General features: G+C 38.6%; 1 protein-coding gene across 1 annotated transcript in view; it reads left to right on the top strand.

The window, feature by feature from the left end:
• Nucleotides 1-19,049, top strand: part of SORCS2 (sortilin-related VPS10 domain containing receptor 2) — a 99,164-nt gene that overhangs the window by 10,546 nt on the left and 69,569 nt on the right. Inside the window, exons 6-8 of the mRNA XM_010134095.1 lie at nt 92-210; nt 4,098-4,187; nt 16,148-16,327. Coding sequence (XP_010132397.1) covers nt 92-210; nt 4,098-4,187; nt 16,148-16,327 — 389 coding nt within the window. The remainder of the gene's footprint in view (nt 1-91; nt 211-4,097; nt 4,188-16,147; nt 16,328-19,049) is intronic.

Below are 19,049 nucleotides of genomic sequence, written 5' to 3'. Positions count from 1 at the left end.
CAGCGTTGTCCCTACATGAATAACATTTTATACTGCTTGCTTCTTTTTCCCTTGATAGCCCTGTCATATGTTTCTGTCTCTCTTCCCTCAGGTTATTGCTACATCACTTGCCAGATTCAAAATTGCTCTGATAAGACAATGACAGTCCAGTTTGCTGGTGGTACGGATCGGGATTCCCTGACTGTTCAGGATGACTACATATTTCTTCAGGTACAGCCGCTTTCTGAAGAGGCAGCCCATTTTTAAAATTTTGGGTTTTAATTTCAACAGTGCAGAAACACAGTGATTGTAGGAGCATGGAGAAATCTGTTTCAGAGTGAGAATGATGATTTATGAATTTTTACCTGGAACAAAGCATGTCTTTATTTGTCAAAATAGCCCCACCTTTATTTTGTGCAACCAGTTACCTATTTTTACAATTGATTTTAATTTATCAGGGACACAGTTTTAATTGTAGGAAAATTTTCAAGTGTAGTTCGAAGTTACTTTTTTGTAAGTACTCTTTGTGTTAGGCAAAATGCATCCCTTTTGTTCTTGTGCTTACATCCTCTTCTGGGTCCTCTAGCTCCATAGCACAAAAAAGTTTCCTAAGCAGAGTGTGCAAGGAAAGCCACTGATGGAATATTGGCTCAGCCTCTTCATATGGATGCTCCTCTGAAGAGGTTTTGCTGAAAAAAGAATTTATATGACTGTGCCTAGGAAGTAAAGGGTAAAATGACCGTAGCTGGGGAGCTTGAAGCAACTTAGAACAAAATCATAGAATTGTTTAGGTTGGAAAAGACCCTTAAGATCATCGAGTCCAACTGTAAACTTCATACTGCCAAGTCCACCCCTAAACCATGTCCCTAAATGTCACGTCTACCACTTGTGATGGTCCAAATTAGATTGCAGTTGTTTCATTCCCAAACTACAAGACCTGTGTGCAGAAACCTGATCTGGAACTCTGCCAGCCTTATGGTACCAGTACAGCTCAGGCACACTTGAAAATTTCATTTTATGTGCTTGGGACTGTTTTTTTAAGAGTTTGCTAGGGAATTTGCTTGTACTTTCCTCAGCAATTGGCTATAGTTTTTCCCTTTTATGTGATTTGCTTGTTGCAAGTCTTGTCTATTTATTGACTTTTGCAGGGAATCAATATTGTGACAATGGACAGGTCTCCCCACCAGTGCCTTGGTGTTCATCAGATTGGCATCTTTGCAGTTTGCCCCCCTTGTGGCTGTTTCTTCCAAAAAGATCTGTAAATTATTTAATAGAGACACAAAAGACCTGTCCTTCTCCTCTTCGGCACTGCAGTTTCAAGGTCCCAGATGGCTTAGAATATTTAGCACAACAAAATGGATTTAGGAAGGACTTTTTGAATTAAAGTAGGCATTTTTCAACTCATGGCACTCGTTTTGCACAAAGGTATTATTATCTGTGGCTCCCACCAGGCACACTCTAAAATCTGTTTTATAGTGTGTAGACGGCGAGAGGTGTTTGTCACCATGTGAACTTCCAGACTGCTGTGCTCAGCAAAACAAGGGCTGCTTCTTCTTCAAGCATTTTGTTTTACCAGCCATCTTGTATAATTGCATCTCAAGCTGTTGTTATACTACCTCACATGCCAGGCATGGGTAGATACAAAATAGAAGTGCAACCTGGAAATGAGCACGTAAGTAATAGACAGTTACAACTAGCAAAACGGTGCCATTGACAATGTAGTTTTGGTTGAGTTGAGACATGTCAATGCCAGTAGATTGCATCTGCATGTATTCCACCTAAAGGGGAAACGTCTCTAGTCTTTTCAGACTTGTTTGCAGTAAATTACAGTATCTAATATTAATCTCTCATATTGCTAAAATTGTTTACAGTTTGCTGTATCTGTATTACTGGAGGATAGAAGGTAACTCTGGGATCTTACAGTCAGATCTGAACCACACCTCCCCCTGAAGTGTGATGCAGGACACTACTTGACCCGTTCCAATGAAACCACACAACAGCTGCACATCTGCGAAAAGACATACTTCCTAAACCACATGGAAACTCTTTTATTACTAGACTAAAATATTGCTAGAAGTTAGAATATCGCTATAGAATTTAGAATCAGACCTGGGACTCCCCTTTATACCACAGCAATGTCTACGATGAGTAGAGGAATATCTCACCCCCACTTCTTTAGTATGCCTATATCCATGAAATTCAGGAACTTTCTAAAAGTAATTTCTCTTCCAGTTTGCACTGACACAGTTTTAGAGGTGATTTTAGCAGGAGGATTAACATCTCAACATTGTTTTTAAGCACAGACCAGACTTTAATGTCAGCGAAGCTTGACACGGCTAGCTGCTTCATCTCTGATTCTCTGCTAGCATGCATCATCTTCAGCCATTTAAAATGAGTGACATAAAAAAATTGCATGACAGACAAGAAGGCTATGAAAAGATGGATAAGGCTGCTATTTAACACTAATTAAATAAATGCTGAGGGTTTTGGTTTAATCCATCATTTAACAAATCAGATTCCTAAAGGACATCACATTGTTTCTACCACACACACACAAAAAAAGGAAATTGATTTAAAGAAAGAGTGAAAATTATTACATAAATACTTTAATATCTTGAAAATATTCAGGTAGGTGGACCTGCTGTCATGCATCAACTCTTTTTTTACCAAACCAAGTCAAGTTTGCATGCTTCAGGATAGGCTGTCTTCCAAATCAAGTCCTTTTTTCAACACAAAAGTTGAGGAGGAAAGCTGTGAGACTGGGGTAGGATTTTAAATGGATTTCCAAAGTCAAAGAAGGAAGATGAGTCTGTTTGTGCTTCTGTTCCACAATCTGTTTAGTCATGAACAACCAAAGAATAATTTTGGACATTTAATTTCACTTCTTCCATTTTCTTTTTTGTCTATTCTATTTCTGCAAAGTAGCCACACTTAGTGAAAATAACTGAATAGCCTTTACCAAGCTGATCTTCTGGAGGGGAAAAGAATGTGAAAAAAATGTGAAATATTATGTACCAAAGGCTGAAGCCTTTGCTAATCTCATCTGATGGTGCTCAGGAAGCTTAGTTGGAAATGTGCTGATTTACATACCAGCACAGATTTTGACGTTGCATTTCTGACTAGAAAAAAATAAGGAATGCTGTTAATTCTGTCTTTTCATCGATGTTTATTCAGAATCTTCCTTTTGCTACTTTGGAAAAGTATTTGCATTGGGCTTTTTTTGTGAATCAGGTAAAACCCTTAAAATGACTAGTGCTACTACGAAGAGGAGAAAGAGACTATTGGGAAAAATTATGCAGTAGTGTTCCTTTCAATGCACAGCGTTCCTTTCAATGTGCGTTTCTGTTGTCTTTTTTCAGTGAAAAAATTTATAAGCCCTCAAGTGTTTTACATAAAACCTAATCTGTCTTCAGTTCCACACATGCAAGCAGTTGAAATACATGTTCTACCTCTATATTTAAGCATATAATTGTGTCTTCAGGACATATTGCTGACTTTGAAACTGTCTGACCTATGGATTCAGAATTCTATTATCTTCCATGTGGCATGTCAGCTTCTTGCACTGAGAAATGTTTTATTCTGTATAGAAATAGTCAAATATAGTGAATGTCTTTCATATGTTAGTGTGATTTATTCAGCCTTTTGTGATCTGCTTTGAATTGTGCTGCTGGAGTATCACATGCCCTTGAGGTATCTGGTGTTCACGACCAGTGTACCCCCTCCCTACCTCTCACCCAGAGGGTGCTGCTACCTGGACTTCCATGAAAGGGCAAAGATGCGAGGAGCCAGTTGGTACAGAGGTGTCAGTAAGGACTAGGGTCAGTGAGATGAAGTCCCAAGTATCACCCAAGACAGCCAAAATGGCAAAAGAGGGAAAGTAAATTACTACTTCTGTCTTAAAGAGGAGAACAAAAGAGTCTGAGTCGGTTTGGAGTCTATTTTGTCACAAGTTTCGATTCATTCTTTTAGGAGTACACTGTGCAAATTAATTGCATGCAATAAAAGTAATAACTATGTATTTCAGCTGCAGGTTAAAAAGACAAAAAAAAATGTCTTCCATCTCAAACTCTTTAGATTTAATATAAACTATCATGGAGTTCTGTTTTTCATTTGTATAGACAACATCAGCAAATCGGACCAAGTATTATGTGTCTTACCGTCGAAATGGCTTCGTACAGATGAAGTTGCCAAAATATGCATTGCCAAAAGTAAGCATACACATTTTTATTTCTATTTATATAATTTTTGTCTTCTCTTTTTACCTACACTAGTTTTATTCTTTTCTCTTTTAAATCTCATTATTCTGAGATCACAATTTCTCCTTGTAAGGATTTGTGAATCCCATTTGTGGTATACTCATAGCCTTCTGCTTTTATTTTTGTTCTAGGAACATAGTAGCTCATAAAACATTTGTCACCAGTTACTGCAACGGTTTTTGAGCTATGCTTCCATGAAGCAGTGCTACGTACCCAATGGCAATGTAATGATATTGAGCAAGTATTCTTTCAAGGATCAATTATGGTTTAATTCCACATGGTGCTTTCTGGTATAAGCATGAATAGTAATGTAAGAGAATTTTACCAGTTGATGGTGCTCTATTTCATTAAAGAATCCCAATGTGGACTTAAATTACTTAACAAAATCACAAGGCTTCTTGAGGTTCCTTCCGTGTAACGTATTTTCATAGTGACAGGGTTTCTATATATGCACAGTAAGTTAGGAATAAAGCCCAGATATTTACATATGGTCTAATTGATGCAATTGATTTTTTTGTTCTGCACACAGTGTGTTTTCTAACTTTATTTACAGTTAGAAGGCTTCTGGAATCCTGAAGAAAAATGACGTAGAAGTTTTAAAGACCTAGCTGGATAAGGCTCTGGTCTGGGCTCACAGCTTGTCCTGCTCCCAGTAGTGTGTTAGTCTGGAGATCTGAGGCTCCTGCCTTTTCATGTAATTCTGTCTCTCACTTAGCAGAGAACTAAAACGTGTTATCTTTGCTTGTCTTGAATTGCAGGTTTTATTCGTTGCTCATCTAAGTACAGTGGGATACAATGTATTTACTTCTGATGTTATTGTTATAAAACAAAGCGTCTGTTTAATATTGGGGTTTTTCATCTTTGATTTTTTTATTTTACTTTATTTTAGCCTGAGGGTGGTCTGAAGTCTTCTGGTATTAAATGTACAACATTTACCAAATCCTCAAATCAAATCCTTGGAGATTAGCTGAACATGAACCTGAAGCTTGGATACTCCTAGCCTTTGTGCTTTCTTGGGGGAATCCTAATTAAGAAATCAGCAAGAGAATATCCAGTTTTAGATGTTAAAACATGCTAAATGTGGCCACCCCAAGAAACTGCAGCCCATGGATGACCCAAGCCAGGGCAGAAGAAAACAAGTAAGGAACATGAGGGAAAAGCAAAGAATAAGCGAGGGGTGGCAGAAAGAAACCCATCCGCAGATGACTCCAACCTCCTGCACAGCCCATTGTCTCACTGAAGGAGTTGGGAGGAAGCAAATTAACACAAGATGGAAACAAGGGAGTTCAGAGTGGGAAGGGAGAAGAGGTGTTTGATTTAGCTGAGTCTAGAGAAGAGGAGGAAGGATATTTCCCTAAGTGTTTGTTTGTGGGTTTGTTTGTTGTCAATATCCAAATCAGTAATTTAAAGTGTGTGTAGCTGGCAATAAATTAAATCAGGGAACGTTCCCCAGGTTGCAAATGTTTTCCCTGCGGCAAATTTCCAGAAGTGTCAGCACATGAGTGCAAGTGTTGAGTACGCTAACTTGTTTGGGGAAATGTTGTGTGTGGCGAAACAGAAGGGCAGAAATCTTTTAAGAGAGACCAGGGACTTTCTTCCTTCTGCTTCTGGATAGCCTGTGCAGGGGGAATCTGTACCCTTCTATTGCAGTTTCCTTGTCACACCAAATAATCTGATGCATTTGGCCAAGGCCGCACTGTTTGTCCTTCCCAATACTGCTGTCGCATGGAAGATGGACATACTAACTCAAGTTTATGAGAGTTGTACAGAATATTAGGTTTGTAGAACGTACTTCGCACTCCATGTGTGGATGATTACTTCAAGCACTCAGGGAAGTCAATTATTTTTAACAAGTTGGATGTGTACTGTATTTCCTTAATGACACATGCCTCCAATTTAAATATCAGTTTTGCGGTATGTTATATAAATAAAAGGCATGTTATTTGGGTTCAGATCTAGCCATCTGAAAGATCTGAATATATCAGTGGAGGTAATTGTCAGAACTCAAGAACTATATGAGACTATTGTCTTGTAGGCATCCACGTTTGTAATAGCTGAGCTTAGAGAAATTGTGAAGAGGAGCAGCAAATGTTATGGGAGAGCTGGAGACAACAGCACACAGTGGGTGCCTGAGATCTCTGTTCTGTGGAGCTTTCCTTGGCAGCAAAACCTCTCTCTTTGTGGGCCCACACTATAAACAAGATCAGTGTAGTGATGTCACTAAAAAATAATACTGAAAAAAATAAAATTTGTTTTTAAAAAAGTCAAACCAAAAGGCAAGTTGATTGTAGTGAATAAGCCTCCTCATGGGATGAGAATTCTGAATCTTGGAACATCTTCAGTAGAGAAAGACCCACTATAGCTGGGAGCTGAATCCAAATTAGAAACTGAAACTGAGTTCAACTTCTTAATGGTGTTTGTAATTATGTATTTGAAAAAGGGCCAAGGAAAGTGACAGATACTCTAGGTTTTGAAGTTTTCAAATCATAATTGAGTGCCTTTCTGGGAGTTTTGCTCTAGCTATGTGGAAGTTATTTGCTCCTCGTACATCTTACAAAATATGCAGAAATAATTGTTGGAAACTCTCTGGTTGGAAAGATAGCAGAGGATGAAATAAAGTTTCTAATAATCACTTTTAGCCTTAAAATCCATTAATTTGGAAGGAGTGCTTAGTTTACTGGGCATATGCCTTTACTGAGTGCATTTCTGATGTATTCAAAAAGAGTCATTTCTGTCAGATGTAGTCTGGATTGTTTAAATAGTGCTGCATGCTGAACTCTGTGTCTTGGAAAATACGGGGTTTTGTTTGTCTTTTTTTTTTTTTCCTCTCTCTCTTGCTAAACAGATGAACTCCAGGCTTAGAAGTTAATGGTTTCCTTTTGGATGGAGTCAATAGCTAGCTAGGAACAGGATGACTATGTGTCGTTTAAAAAGGGATGTTTTTGTGTTCTTACGAGTTCAGGCAGTACCCAGTGAGTGGGATGAAATAAACTAATAAACTGTGTCTCTTTAGCATTTTGATGATGCCTCCAAGGGACATTTCTTTGATATCTCCATACAACAGAGATGAAAATTTCACTAAGAGGGCCTGGAAGCCATTGGAATGGTGGTGGAAGTGAGAGATTTTAAACTCTCCTGTAAAAGATACTTTTTTTTTTTTTTAAGTGATTTGGTACCTTCACATTACAGCAGAAATTTCAGGTACTGAAATAAATAAGAGCATATCTCTGAAATTTTTCATCACACCGTATTTTAGTGAGATCATCTGAGTGCAGTAGAAACATATCTTCCAATCCGGTTTGAACTGAAGGAAAAGATTCATATAGGCAAATTACTGATGAAATTTTGAAAAAAAGCAGGATATCAGCAAAGACACTGGCACATTAAGAGTATGTCTAGAACACATGACTGTGGAGTTGCTGCTTTTATGGTGGTAGGAGATAGAATGAAAGACTTTACAAAGAATGGGTTTTTTTTAAAGATTCATTAAAAACAATAGCTTTTGAAAGAACTGAGTTTCAGGGGGGGTTAGGTATTAGATTCTACCTAACCAGGAGATGAAGTGGATTTGTTATAGGCTTTATTTCATTTTTTCTCAAAAGAATCGAATGAGGCTTCAATAAATCTCTTTCCAAGTGGTCTCCATAAAGTGCTTCGTGTCACTGGCCAGAATTTTTAAGCAGTGATTGTGTACAGGGAATGAAAACTGTAGCCGAGTTAGAGATACTACATACAGGCTGGTCAAGGATGTGTCTAACAACTTTAGGAGAGCTGTGTAGGAACATCAGGCTCTAGCCTGAGGGAACAGTGCTGGGCTCTTCAGATGTTATTTTTGTGCTGCACAAATGTGTTTCAGAGTGTTTTTACACATGAAGATAGGTAAACATTTTTCAGACTGTGTAATTAGAAAATGTTGTAGATGTCTCATTTTCCTTTTGATATGGAGATGTTGAGAATATACCAAAAATCAGAATCATTTGTATTATATTGCTTATATTTTCATTTGTGTTTGTATTGGTCCAAATGTACCCCCAAGGAGAAACCTAGAAAAGGATGAATGTTTGTCTTTTTACATATCTCAAGGCCTTCTTACTTGTGCATCAATGGCTGCTAAAAGCAGCTTCCAGCCAAGCTTTACATGTGCTAAGTTTCTAGGCTTCAGCTCCACAATGCCACTTAGATCGTCTTTATATAAAACATCGTAGCTTTGTATATGTACAAAGACCAGAGCTGTTGGGAGCCACCTAATGAACAGAATTCAGATTATACTTTTTTAGCTTTTTTCCATGCTGTTGAGAGGTTTTTTTTGTTTGTTTTTAGGTTGTTTGTTTGTGTTTTGAGTAGTGTATTTGGTACTGACACTGCATTGGATCACACAGCTGTTGACAGGAGACACATGCTTGGTGCTGCCAGGAAGGGTAGTAGCAAATGTTGGTGAGACCATACTAAAGGCTGCCTGTATGGTCCCCAAAGCAGAAAAGGAATTTTAAAATAATTTTATTTTATCCCATATTCCATTTTACCAAGATTACTTGTTCTCTGCTGCTAAAACCAGATTAGAAGTTAATAACTTGTAGGAAGGGAATATCAAAGTCAAGCCAAGAGCAGCAGGATTGCATTTGTGGGTTGATATAGCTGGCTAGGCATGCAGGGGTGTTCCAGGAGATCCAGCAATCCCCCTTGGGCTGTTTTCAGCCTGGAGCAGGGGTTCATCTGCCACTGCTGGAAGTGCAGGTCTGCCAAGGTGCGCAGGCTGCAGCCCCATCAGGGAGGTCTTCACACATGTATCATACCAAAGTTCCTGCAGCTCTGATTGCCCTTGCCTAGAGAAGTGTGATGTGGAGAAGGAGTACATTGGGTTCTGGTCCTTATTCAAGATTTTGAGTCATGCTCTCATGTGATTAACAACAAAACTGGGAACCAGTTCATTCTGAGAGCTTAAGAAAAAATGTTGGTAACATAACGGCTGACCAAACCAAGGAATCTGCTACAATTCATGGTAGTTTTACAGTTGTGATTTGGAAGAATGTAATTTTTCTGACTTTTCTTTCCACCTCAGGTAAATAAACTCTGTTAATAATGATCTCCTTTTATGAACTGATACAAGGCATTCATTGATTCTGCATTTGTTCATGCCAGCTACAAAATCTTAATAATGTGAGAGCTCTGTTGTTTGTTATATTCTACTGCAATTCAGGAAGTTTAGTCCTGAAAAGCTATGGTGTGGAAAAAGCTTCTTTCATCTATTTTGATCTCTGTATATCTTCTCAATCTTGTGAATTAGGCAATAAGATAAAATTTTTCAGGTAATCATGATAGAGTACAGGGGAAAATAAGCAAAAATAAAAGAAAAAATCCTATTGTGTTAGAAATAAGTAAAAGTCTTGAATACGTTCATGGTAATATGAATCTCCTATACATGCCTTTTATCAACTCCATATATTCTTTTTATTTGATTATCACCTAGTGCCCTTCTGTGAGACTTGAAACAGGCCCACTTGTCCTTGCCTCAGTCTGAGATATACATTACTGTTTTAACCACAGGTTTTCTTCTAAATTTGTTTGTATCATTCAATAATAAATACAATACTATCAGGAGTAAAATATTTTGAGCAGTTTGACTCTCTCTCTCTAAATAGCCATTGATCTTTTGAAGCATGAGTTCCCTACTCTATCAAGCTCCCTCTTACCATAACTTTTCCAAGGATTCCTTAAATGGGTTCATTCATAAACAGCAGAAATGGCAGGATTCTGCAGCCCTTTTGTCAGAAAAGTTCTCTTGAGGCTCTGACTACATGATGTTTGCATTATGATGTACTGTGGCTGCTCATTTAGCGAGGCTGTTAGTCTCCCAAGAATTGTTTCTCCACTTGGGTAGCCCCTTTACCACCTCTACCGCCCTGGGAGGATTCAGCTGAGGTTGTTCCTCTGTACCAGAGAGATGAGCAGTTGGCAGCAGCAGCAGGACTTATCAGTTCTTCTGAAAGTCCATTGGAACCTGTTGAGCAAAAAATAAAGGGTAACAAAATAGAAATGCAGGTAGTAGTGGCATTTGACGGAGGAGAAGTATTCTTTCCTGGATGGTGTCACAGGAGCAGCCAGTGAACCTGGGTGGTAGCAGCTGTCTGGCTCCCTGTTCGTACAAATCAAGGATCCAAGGAATAGCTTATTCAAGGAACTGTGCTTTGCCTCACAGTGTAACTTGTTATCGATTTCTCCCCTTACACCATTGTACTTGGCCAGGCAAGGAGGATTACCTTTATGTGCCATTCAGTTACCTTGATTGTGCTTAAGGGATTACAGGGATATAAATGTGGTGCGTCTGGAGGTCAAGGCTGAGACTACACAGCCTTCAGTGCTTACACCTGTTATGCTTCTGGATACATTTAGTCCTTGTGAGTCTCCGTTCAATTTTTCAATTGCTTCAGGTTAATGTGTTGCCCAACCACAGCTTTAAAAGGTTGTAAAGGGGCAAAATTCTGACACTGGACTGAAAATTCTAAGATTTGAAAAACAGGAAGCTTGAGGTTCTTTTTTATTTGCCTTATTGACTAGAGCACCACAGTCCCACATATATAGCATTATACTGGCTACGCTGAGCTTTGCCTACAGTGTTTTCATTTAATGATATTTTATTCGTCACCAGCACATTTTACTGCACAAAGGAGCACTGGCTTGCTGTACAGTCCTTGTCATCTTTTATATCCTTCTGTCTTCAGGGTGTAATTGTATTTATTTGTGACATAGGATTTCTTATCACGGTTAGTAATACAGTAAACCATACTGAGCACTGAGAATATAAAATTCCATAAAGTATTAGCAGACTTACAGGCCGATGAGTTACTAAATGTAAATGATGTGGGGCTATATACAGTGAAAACAGTGCATTTATCTTTCCTTCCTCCTCTAAACCTTTTCCCTTCCTCCATCCTATCCTCAGCTCCCCAAAACCCCAACTCTTTTAATTGTTGAATGCTTTTGGGCTTCTTGACTGGCTTTTGATTTTTGATTTGCTGTTCATTCAGCCTTCTGTGAAAAGAGACTCAACTGCATTAAAAGCAGATAATTTGGGGAAAATGTTAGACTGATCATATTGGTATCTTTGTGTTAAATATAAAGAAATAATTATCAAGCAGTGTGGATGTTTTAAGAAGTAATATTAGCTCATTTCTCTGTACTTGCTGGAAGAGTTCTTGGTGTAACATGCACAGTTCTTTCAGTGACGTGTGCTCACCCTTAGACTCATTTATTTTGTTTAACAGTGTCTGTCCATGCGATATGAAGTTTCTTTGAAGTCGTGCTGATCTTTTGGCACAATTGGCCTTCTATACATGTATAGTTATTTCTAGTATCACTTTGAAACTGTCTTTGTGTTTATTTGAACAATTACGTTCTTCACTGCTGTTGTGAGGTACCAACATAGCAGCTCACAAGTCCCTGAGAGCATGAAGGGTATGACCTGTCACTGGATGCAGCATTGTTTAATCATACCAATTTTTAATATGCAGTCTTTGCTCACTTTCAGGATTCATTTAGCATTTTTGTAGAAAAGTAATTCTGATTCAACAGATTTCCAGCTGCCCTTAATTCTAATTCCATGATCAAGTTGAAATACTTAATTGTCTGAGAATTGTTTACTTTCTTTAGCATAATTAAGAAATTTTAGCTCTTGAGTTAAAAAACCCAACCCAAACCAACAACAACCCAAAAACCCAAAGAAAACCAAAACCCGAAACAAGTCTGCTTAATGATATTTCTAATTGTAAGTGTAACACTTCAAATAATCCAACAAGCTGTGTTTTTATTTTCTCCTGTTTTCACGGAGTGTATACAGTAGATCCGGAAAGGATCTTGAGTGGTCTTTTTCCAAAGCATGGTCATCTGTCTAAAAGAGTTCTGGCAGATATTTGTCTCATCTACTCTAAACAGCTCCTAGGAATGAATATTACTTTACCTCTCTAAGCATTTTATCCTCAGTTTGTATGACCAGGCCCTACTATAGAAGGCTATTCTGATGTCTAACCTAAATCTCCTTAGCTGCCATTTATACTCAGAGTTTATCTCCAAGTAGATTAAGAGGACAGTTTATTCTATTTTCTTTGGGTGGTTTTCTGTCATCCACCCAGAGGGAAATTACTCCATGGACCCAACTGCATAGCAGATTTTAGAGTACTTTGGCTTCTGTGGTTGCATCTGTAGGTGGGTCTGTTCCTGGCCCTGGGTTAATCCTCTGTCTCGGTTGTATGAGCAGTTCCACAGATTTTAAGTGATGAACATACAGACATCTGTGCTTAGTGTGGTATAGCATTACTCAATAGAGAAGAATGAAGAAACCATTGTGACAAAGGAATTTGCATAATATAGTGCACAAAAAGCACTATAGCAAACAGACCAGAGAAATCTCATGGGGTTTTAGAGGCTAAAAAAAGGAGTTTTGGACAATACAGGTAGTAGCATCTCAGAACTCTACAAAAGAGAGAGAGAGAAATGCGAATGGTGAGAGCATGGATGCTTGGGTCAGTGAGGCATAGAACAAAACAGACATGACAGACTGGACAGAGTGAAAGTAAAATAGCAGAAATGAGAGGAAAGGATGCCCATGGAGGAATGGACAGAGGAAACAGCATGGTTGCTATGGCAAATTGGGAGAAGATTCTGCCTTGGGACACCTGAAAGTGCATGGACTAACACATTTGAACAGGGAAATGAAAAGAAATCACAAGGAGTCAAATAGTGAATGTATACAAGAAAGCATCCTGGAGATAGACAAAAATGTGAGTAATGACAATAAGGAATATTCCAAATCCTGAAAATCTCTAATATCATTAAGGATGTTCTTTATAAACAAATTTGAATAAATCATGTGTGACTAACATAATTACAGAAAAATTAGATGAACAGCAGGACTTTGAGTAGTCTGCGGAATGTGGAGAGAAAAAGCAGGAGGTCCAGCTAGAAGGAAATCACAGAAGTCTAAGCATGAAATCATCAAAGAATAAATGCTTTCCTTATAGGATCTGCTGAGATTACAGCCAAAGGTCATATCTGTTGGCCATTAATTAGATAAAGGAATAAAAATTTGTATTCCCTCCATCAAGAAATTTCTTTTTTCTCAGATGTCCTTACTAGTTAACTCTTTAGTGACAGAAAGTTCTGTCTAGCAATATTTGCTGACATCTGATCTTTGTGCTTGTCATCTATTGAGCAGTGGGTAACTGGGACTTGGGATGCTGAAGAACTAGCCTCTGTGTTTGTCAATCAATTTCTTCTTCCTCTTTTTAAATTCACCTTTCCAGGACAGGAACAGTACAAGAGTGACATGACAGTTTAACTTTGTTTTAGCTAGATTTTCAGCAGTCTGTTTAATTCAGAGTTTGAAAAGATAAATTTAAGAATCAGGCGTGAAATTTGCATTTTTCCTTGCTTTATCAACTTTTTTTCCCAGAGAATTATACCATGACTGGGCAAAAAGTGTTGTGCAGGATTATTGCAAGGTAGTATAACTGAAGGTCGGGTTTGCTTCTTGAGGGAAAAGAAATCCCTGTAAAAGGAGAAGAGTGGTAAGGTGGAACTGGAAACCTGAAAATGTAAATTCTGAATGGAAGGAACAAAGTTCAAGGCAGTGGAACGGCAATTTCACTTGCTGCAACCAGGACCCATTAAGTTCTTGTCTCAGAAAAAAAATGGCATCCAGCAATCTGAGTGTACAAACATCTTTCTTGGTAACAGTCACTGCCAAGAGAAAAGTAAACTCTCATTTGCTACACTAAACTTCTGCAGTCCAACCCTTCTTGCTTTCACCTGATCCCAGAATTAATCTTCCTGTCTTTCTGCACAACGTATTTTGGCTCTTTGTGCGTTGCATCTGCTGGCTCAGCAGCTCCTGCCCCACCCTGAGATACGAGAAGCACAACTGTGCCCATCTCTCAGCTCTCACCTCAGCTACCATGGGCCACCTCTGCAACCACTGCCACCCCACCAGCACCTGGGGCAAGGAAAGCACCTTGCCTACATTCACTTGAGTTTTGCGTTTGTTTATGACACTGTATAAATGTTTTATTATAGTAATGTAGATGATAGTTTTGTTGAAAGCTTCTGGCATCACAGGAGAGTAAGGGTTTTCTAGAGGTTTTCACATGGACAAAGAAGCGTTCATTCCTTCTTTTGACTCTCTGCTTCACTTCCATCCTTACTAATCCGATAACCAGGGGAGCTTGTCTCACACTGCAAAACAAGAGGTGAATTCAGGATTAGATGGTGTAATGTGGACTACCCAGCCTTCTGTTGCCCTCGTTTAAGGCACGAGATGAACCATTCTGTACATTTAAGAGGGTTTTTAAAGAATCCTTTGGGATCAGTTGCTGTGTTTTGCTAGCATTTCTGCCAGACTCTGGACTTCTGAGTCGTTTTTGAGTACAAGAAAAAACAGAACTATTCATGGGATGCTAAACAAAATTCTGTGTAAGTACATAGTTAAACATAAACGTCTTTGAAAACAACGTTGAACTGTCACTGATAGGAAACTTTGCCTAGGTTCTTCTGTGTTGAGATGTGTCACCTATGTCAAAATACTTTAAATTTGACTAAATGATTAGTTAAATAACCATCTTTTGTTCTCATTAAAAATCTTCCCATTGTATTGTTTTATTTCTATTAATGTCTTTTTTTTTTTAACCTAAGAGCCTCAATCTCATAGTGCATGTTGCTGAAAGCGTGACTGCTGTGCTTTGTCAAATGTTCAGTGTTGCTGTTACATTTTCTTCAGTCTTAAATGGATTCTTACAGAATTTATTTTATTTTTCTCTTAGAAGTCTACGAAGTTGTTTTCTTGATTTTTTTTTTTTTTTAAGCCAATTTCCCCCAAACTCGTACTCTTGATGTTTTGGTAGATTTATTTAATATTCCCTCCATCACCTTAGTTATTTCAGTAGGAAAGTGAGCAGAACCGGATACAGTATCCCAGTTAAGTACCAAAGTCAGGACAAGTTTACAAGCTCTCAGTCTCCATAACTGGATGTCATTTCATATGTAGTCCCAACATCTGGCTGTATGCTGCCATATCCTGTTGCAATCTCATGCCCTTTTTTATTTTTGCTAAGCTTAGTTCAGTGTTGGTGCTTCCTGGTTTATTTCTTCTGTTTAATATTAGTGTTAAATTATTTCCCCCAGCTGTGCATTATTTGTCTGAGATGTTTGGAGTGAAGAAGCTGGAAAAACTGAAACCAAGCTGTTGCAATACTCGTGCCTGAAATTCTTGAGAAATTAATGCAGAATGTTGACTCTCATGTTAGTACTGTTGAATATCTAAGTGGATCTGTCTATAAAGATAGATAAATTAGCATTATGTACTATAACATACATGAGCTGTGTGCATGATACGTACTATTTCCTATTTGCAACTGCTGTAAATCATATCTGATCCTCTTTGTGCTGTTATGCTTTACCCTGAACACAATAGTTCTCAATTTTCTAGGTATTTTTAAGATTAGTTTTGATTATGTTCTTTCAGTTTTTCATTGACTCTCATCCTGATACTCAACAATCGTTTACTTCTTTTTTTCCTTTCCTTTTTTTTTTTCCTTGTTTTCAAGAAGTCATTTGCCACAAAAGTCACAGCAGTTCACAGCTTTTGCGCAGTCATGGCTTTGGTCTTCACTAAGCTGGTTTGCACTCTCATAACCTGTAGCCAGAAGTCAGTGACTGACCACCTCGGGGCAGTGTGTTACAGCATGTTGATAAGTATTATATTGAGAAATTACTGTTACTGAACCCTGAGGTGCATTTGATTCACCTCCCACAACACACCCTGCCCCAGCCCCTGAGAGTGTCGAAGTCTCCTGGCCAACTTATTTATTGTTTGTAACATAGAAATGATGGAAAACCTGGTCATTTTGTATCTTAATTTTCTACAGGATTTGCAGATAATCAGTACAGATGAAAACCAGGTGTTTGTGGCTGTTCAGGAGTGGTACCAGACAGACACATACAACCTGTACCAGTCTGACCCTCAAGGTGTTTACTATTCTATCCTGCTGGAGAACGTCCGGAGCACAAAGCAACCAGAAGAGAACGTCCTGATAGATATTCTGGAGGTACATTTCTTCCAATGCGTGTAGTCTGTGTGGAGGTTTTTCAAATAATTAATATTAGTATTTTTTCAGTTATCTGTAATGTAAAAAGACTAAGATTTCTTTCTTACTGATAGTGAAGAGTTACTACTTACATGTTTCCCTCTTGCCCTGCTAATGTGCTGTGTGCTCTAAGAACTGCATTTACTATGGAGTTCCATGGATGTGCAATACCAGAATTGCCTGAGGTTTGGTTTTTTTTTTAAAGATACTGAAAAGTGAAGTTGGCAGCACAATTTAGTATTGAAGTAAGAATTTATGCAGCTGCCTACATACAGCTTTTTTCTTCTAGGTGACTCAGTGATACACTTCCTGACTTAGAGCAGGACATCTTTTAGCTAGTAGAGTCTTAAACAGTAATCCCACGACCCTTGTCCTAGGTTGTGTCAGCTTTGACAAGTGAAGAACCAACAAAATTGGATATTACACAGCAAACCCACTTGCTTTCAGTAGGTGTCTTGTGCCAACAGCATTTGCTATGAGGCAAACTGTCCTGTAAACAAATCTGTCTTGGATTTTAACATCAGTGTGCTTGGCAAAATAAAAGACTGAAGAATATAATGTTTTGGAAGAGTAGCACAAACTTATCAGTACTGTTGCTATGGATGATGACATTTAAATGCAATAAGGTGTACATTTGCTCTGGTTCTGGTCTTTCTTGTAGCGTGGAAGACTGGCCATTATCAGGGTATTAAATTAAGACACCTTTGGTCTGACCCGGTTTGACCATTGTTACCGTCTAATCTGCTTGGTGTTAGTTTTAAAAAAACTTATTTGGAAAAGGTTTGTAGAAATTCTGGATACAAGTCCTACACTTACAGAGCTGATAAATGGCTGTAATTAGACCCTTTTTTGGTGGAGGAAAATGATACTAGTTTTCCCCCTGTTATCTCCTCAATCTTTGTTTAGCTTTTTCTTTCCAGTTGGCTGTAGTAAAACAAAAAGGTCTGTCATTACCAATGATTATTTTCTAGACTCTACCTTTTTAAAAATGGGGCTTCCTAATGAGTGAAGCTACACATTTTGTGTAGCCACATTCCCACAGGGTGATTTATTGAGAACCTTAGTTTGCAGCTCTTTGTTCCTGGTCACTTCTGCAGGATACAAAGCTGAAAGGGAGTCAGGTGCAATATCTACTATTCCCTGCTTTGCCTGTAGCATGTAATTTCAGAGAAGTTGTACAGTGATGCCACCCCTGGCTGTCCTTTTGTCTACAAGAGTTATTTACCTAATTCAGTTTCACTAATGAGTTCAGAAGAGTTGGTAATATTTGATAATGCACAAGAGAGAGATCCTAGATTATTGTGTGTGCTGGATTAATTCGTACATTTGCATTAAAGAGAAAATGTGTGCATGATAAAGGGCAATTGAAAAACAGCACACATGGAGCCGTACAGTTCAATATCCTATTTTTGGAATAGAGTTGCATTATAGGAGAACACTTTTATTTGCTTACAACAAGAAAGCCTACGGCTTCCAGATAGCTTGGACAGTAAATAATTAGTGTTCATGTTCTTTACAAGAATGTGATCAAGTACTGGTATGTACAAGTAATGTATAGGTTATTTACACAGTACAGAATAGGTAATAAAGATAACATATATTGAAGTCCTTGAGGGTGGGATTTTTTTGGTGGTCTGGATTTTCTCTCTGAGCATTTTAACACAAGTATCCCATCTTGGGAAGATCAATCTTCAGTGCAACATAGAGACAGTCCTCAATGGTTGACAAATTCTCATTAAAATTTGCACCGTTCATCTTTTGCTGACCTTACTTCATCTGTTACTTGTAGATCTGCTATAAATTCATTTACAGGTTTCTACCTGTCTGTATTCATTTTCTTTTATATGCTTTATCTTTTTTTTTGTACCATATTTCTTTTCATGTTGCATGTGTAAAAGGGCAGTAATTCCCAAATAATTATTCAAAAAAGGAAAGAAAATGAAAGGTAATTTATGAAGTGAAGAGAGCATGCCTTTGAAATTTGTGACTGTACAAAAAGAGGATGTTTTTGAAATTGGACAGTGGACAAGAGAAGAGCTATGGTTGTCATCTATCTGGACTTCTGTAAAGCCTTTAACACAATCCCCCACTACAACCTTCTCTCTAAATTGGAGAGGTATTGATTTGATGGGTGGACTGTTCAGTGGATAAGGAATTGGTTGGATGGTCGCATCCAGAGGATAGTGGTCAACAGCTTGATGTCCAGATGGAGATCAGTGGCAAGTGGTGTCCCTCGGGGGTCCGTGCTGGACCAGTGCTCTCTAATATCTTCATCAATGACTTAGCAGGATCGAGTGCACCCTCAGCGAGTTTGCAGGTGACACCAAGCTGGGTGCTGCAGCTGACATGTCTGAAGGATGGGATGCTATCCAGAGGGACCTGGAGAAGTTGGAGAAATGGGCCTGTGTGAATGTCATGAGGTTCAAGAAGGCCAAGTGCAATGTCCTGTACCTGGGTTGGGTATCTCCAACAGGATACCCCGTACAGGATGGGGGATGAAGGGATTGAGAGCAGCCCTGTGGAGTAGGACTTGCGGGTACTGTTGGATGAAAAGCTGGACTTGAGCCTACAATGTGCGCTCACAGTCCAGAAGGTCAACTGTATCCTGGGCTGCATCAAAAGAAGCATGACCAGCAGGTTGAGGGAGGGGATTCTGATGCTCTACTCCACTCTGGTGATACTT

The sequence above is a fragment of the Buceros rhinoceros genome, unplaced genomic scaffold, assembly GCF_000710305.1.
Source record: "Buceros rhinoceros silvestris isolate BGI_N320 unplaced genomic scaffold, ASM71030v1 scaffold8084, whole genome shotgun sequence".
NCBI classification, from domain to species: Eukaryota; Metazoa; Chordata; class Aves; order Bucerotiformes; family Bucerotidae; genus Buceros; species Buceros rhinoceros.
This window is presented reverse-complemented; position numbering and strand designations above follow the sequence as displayed.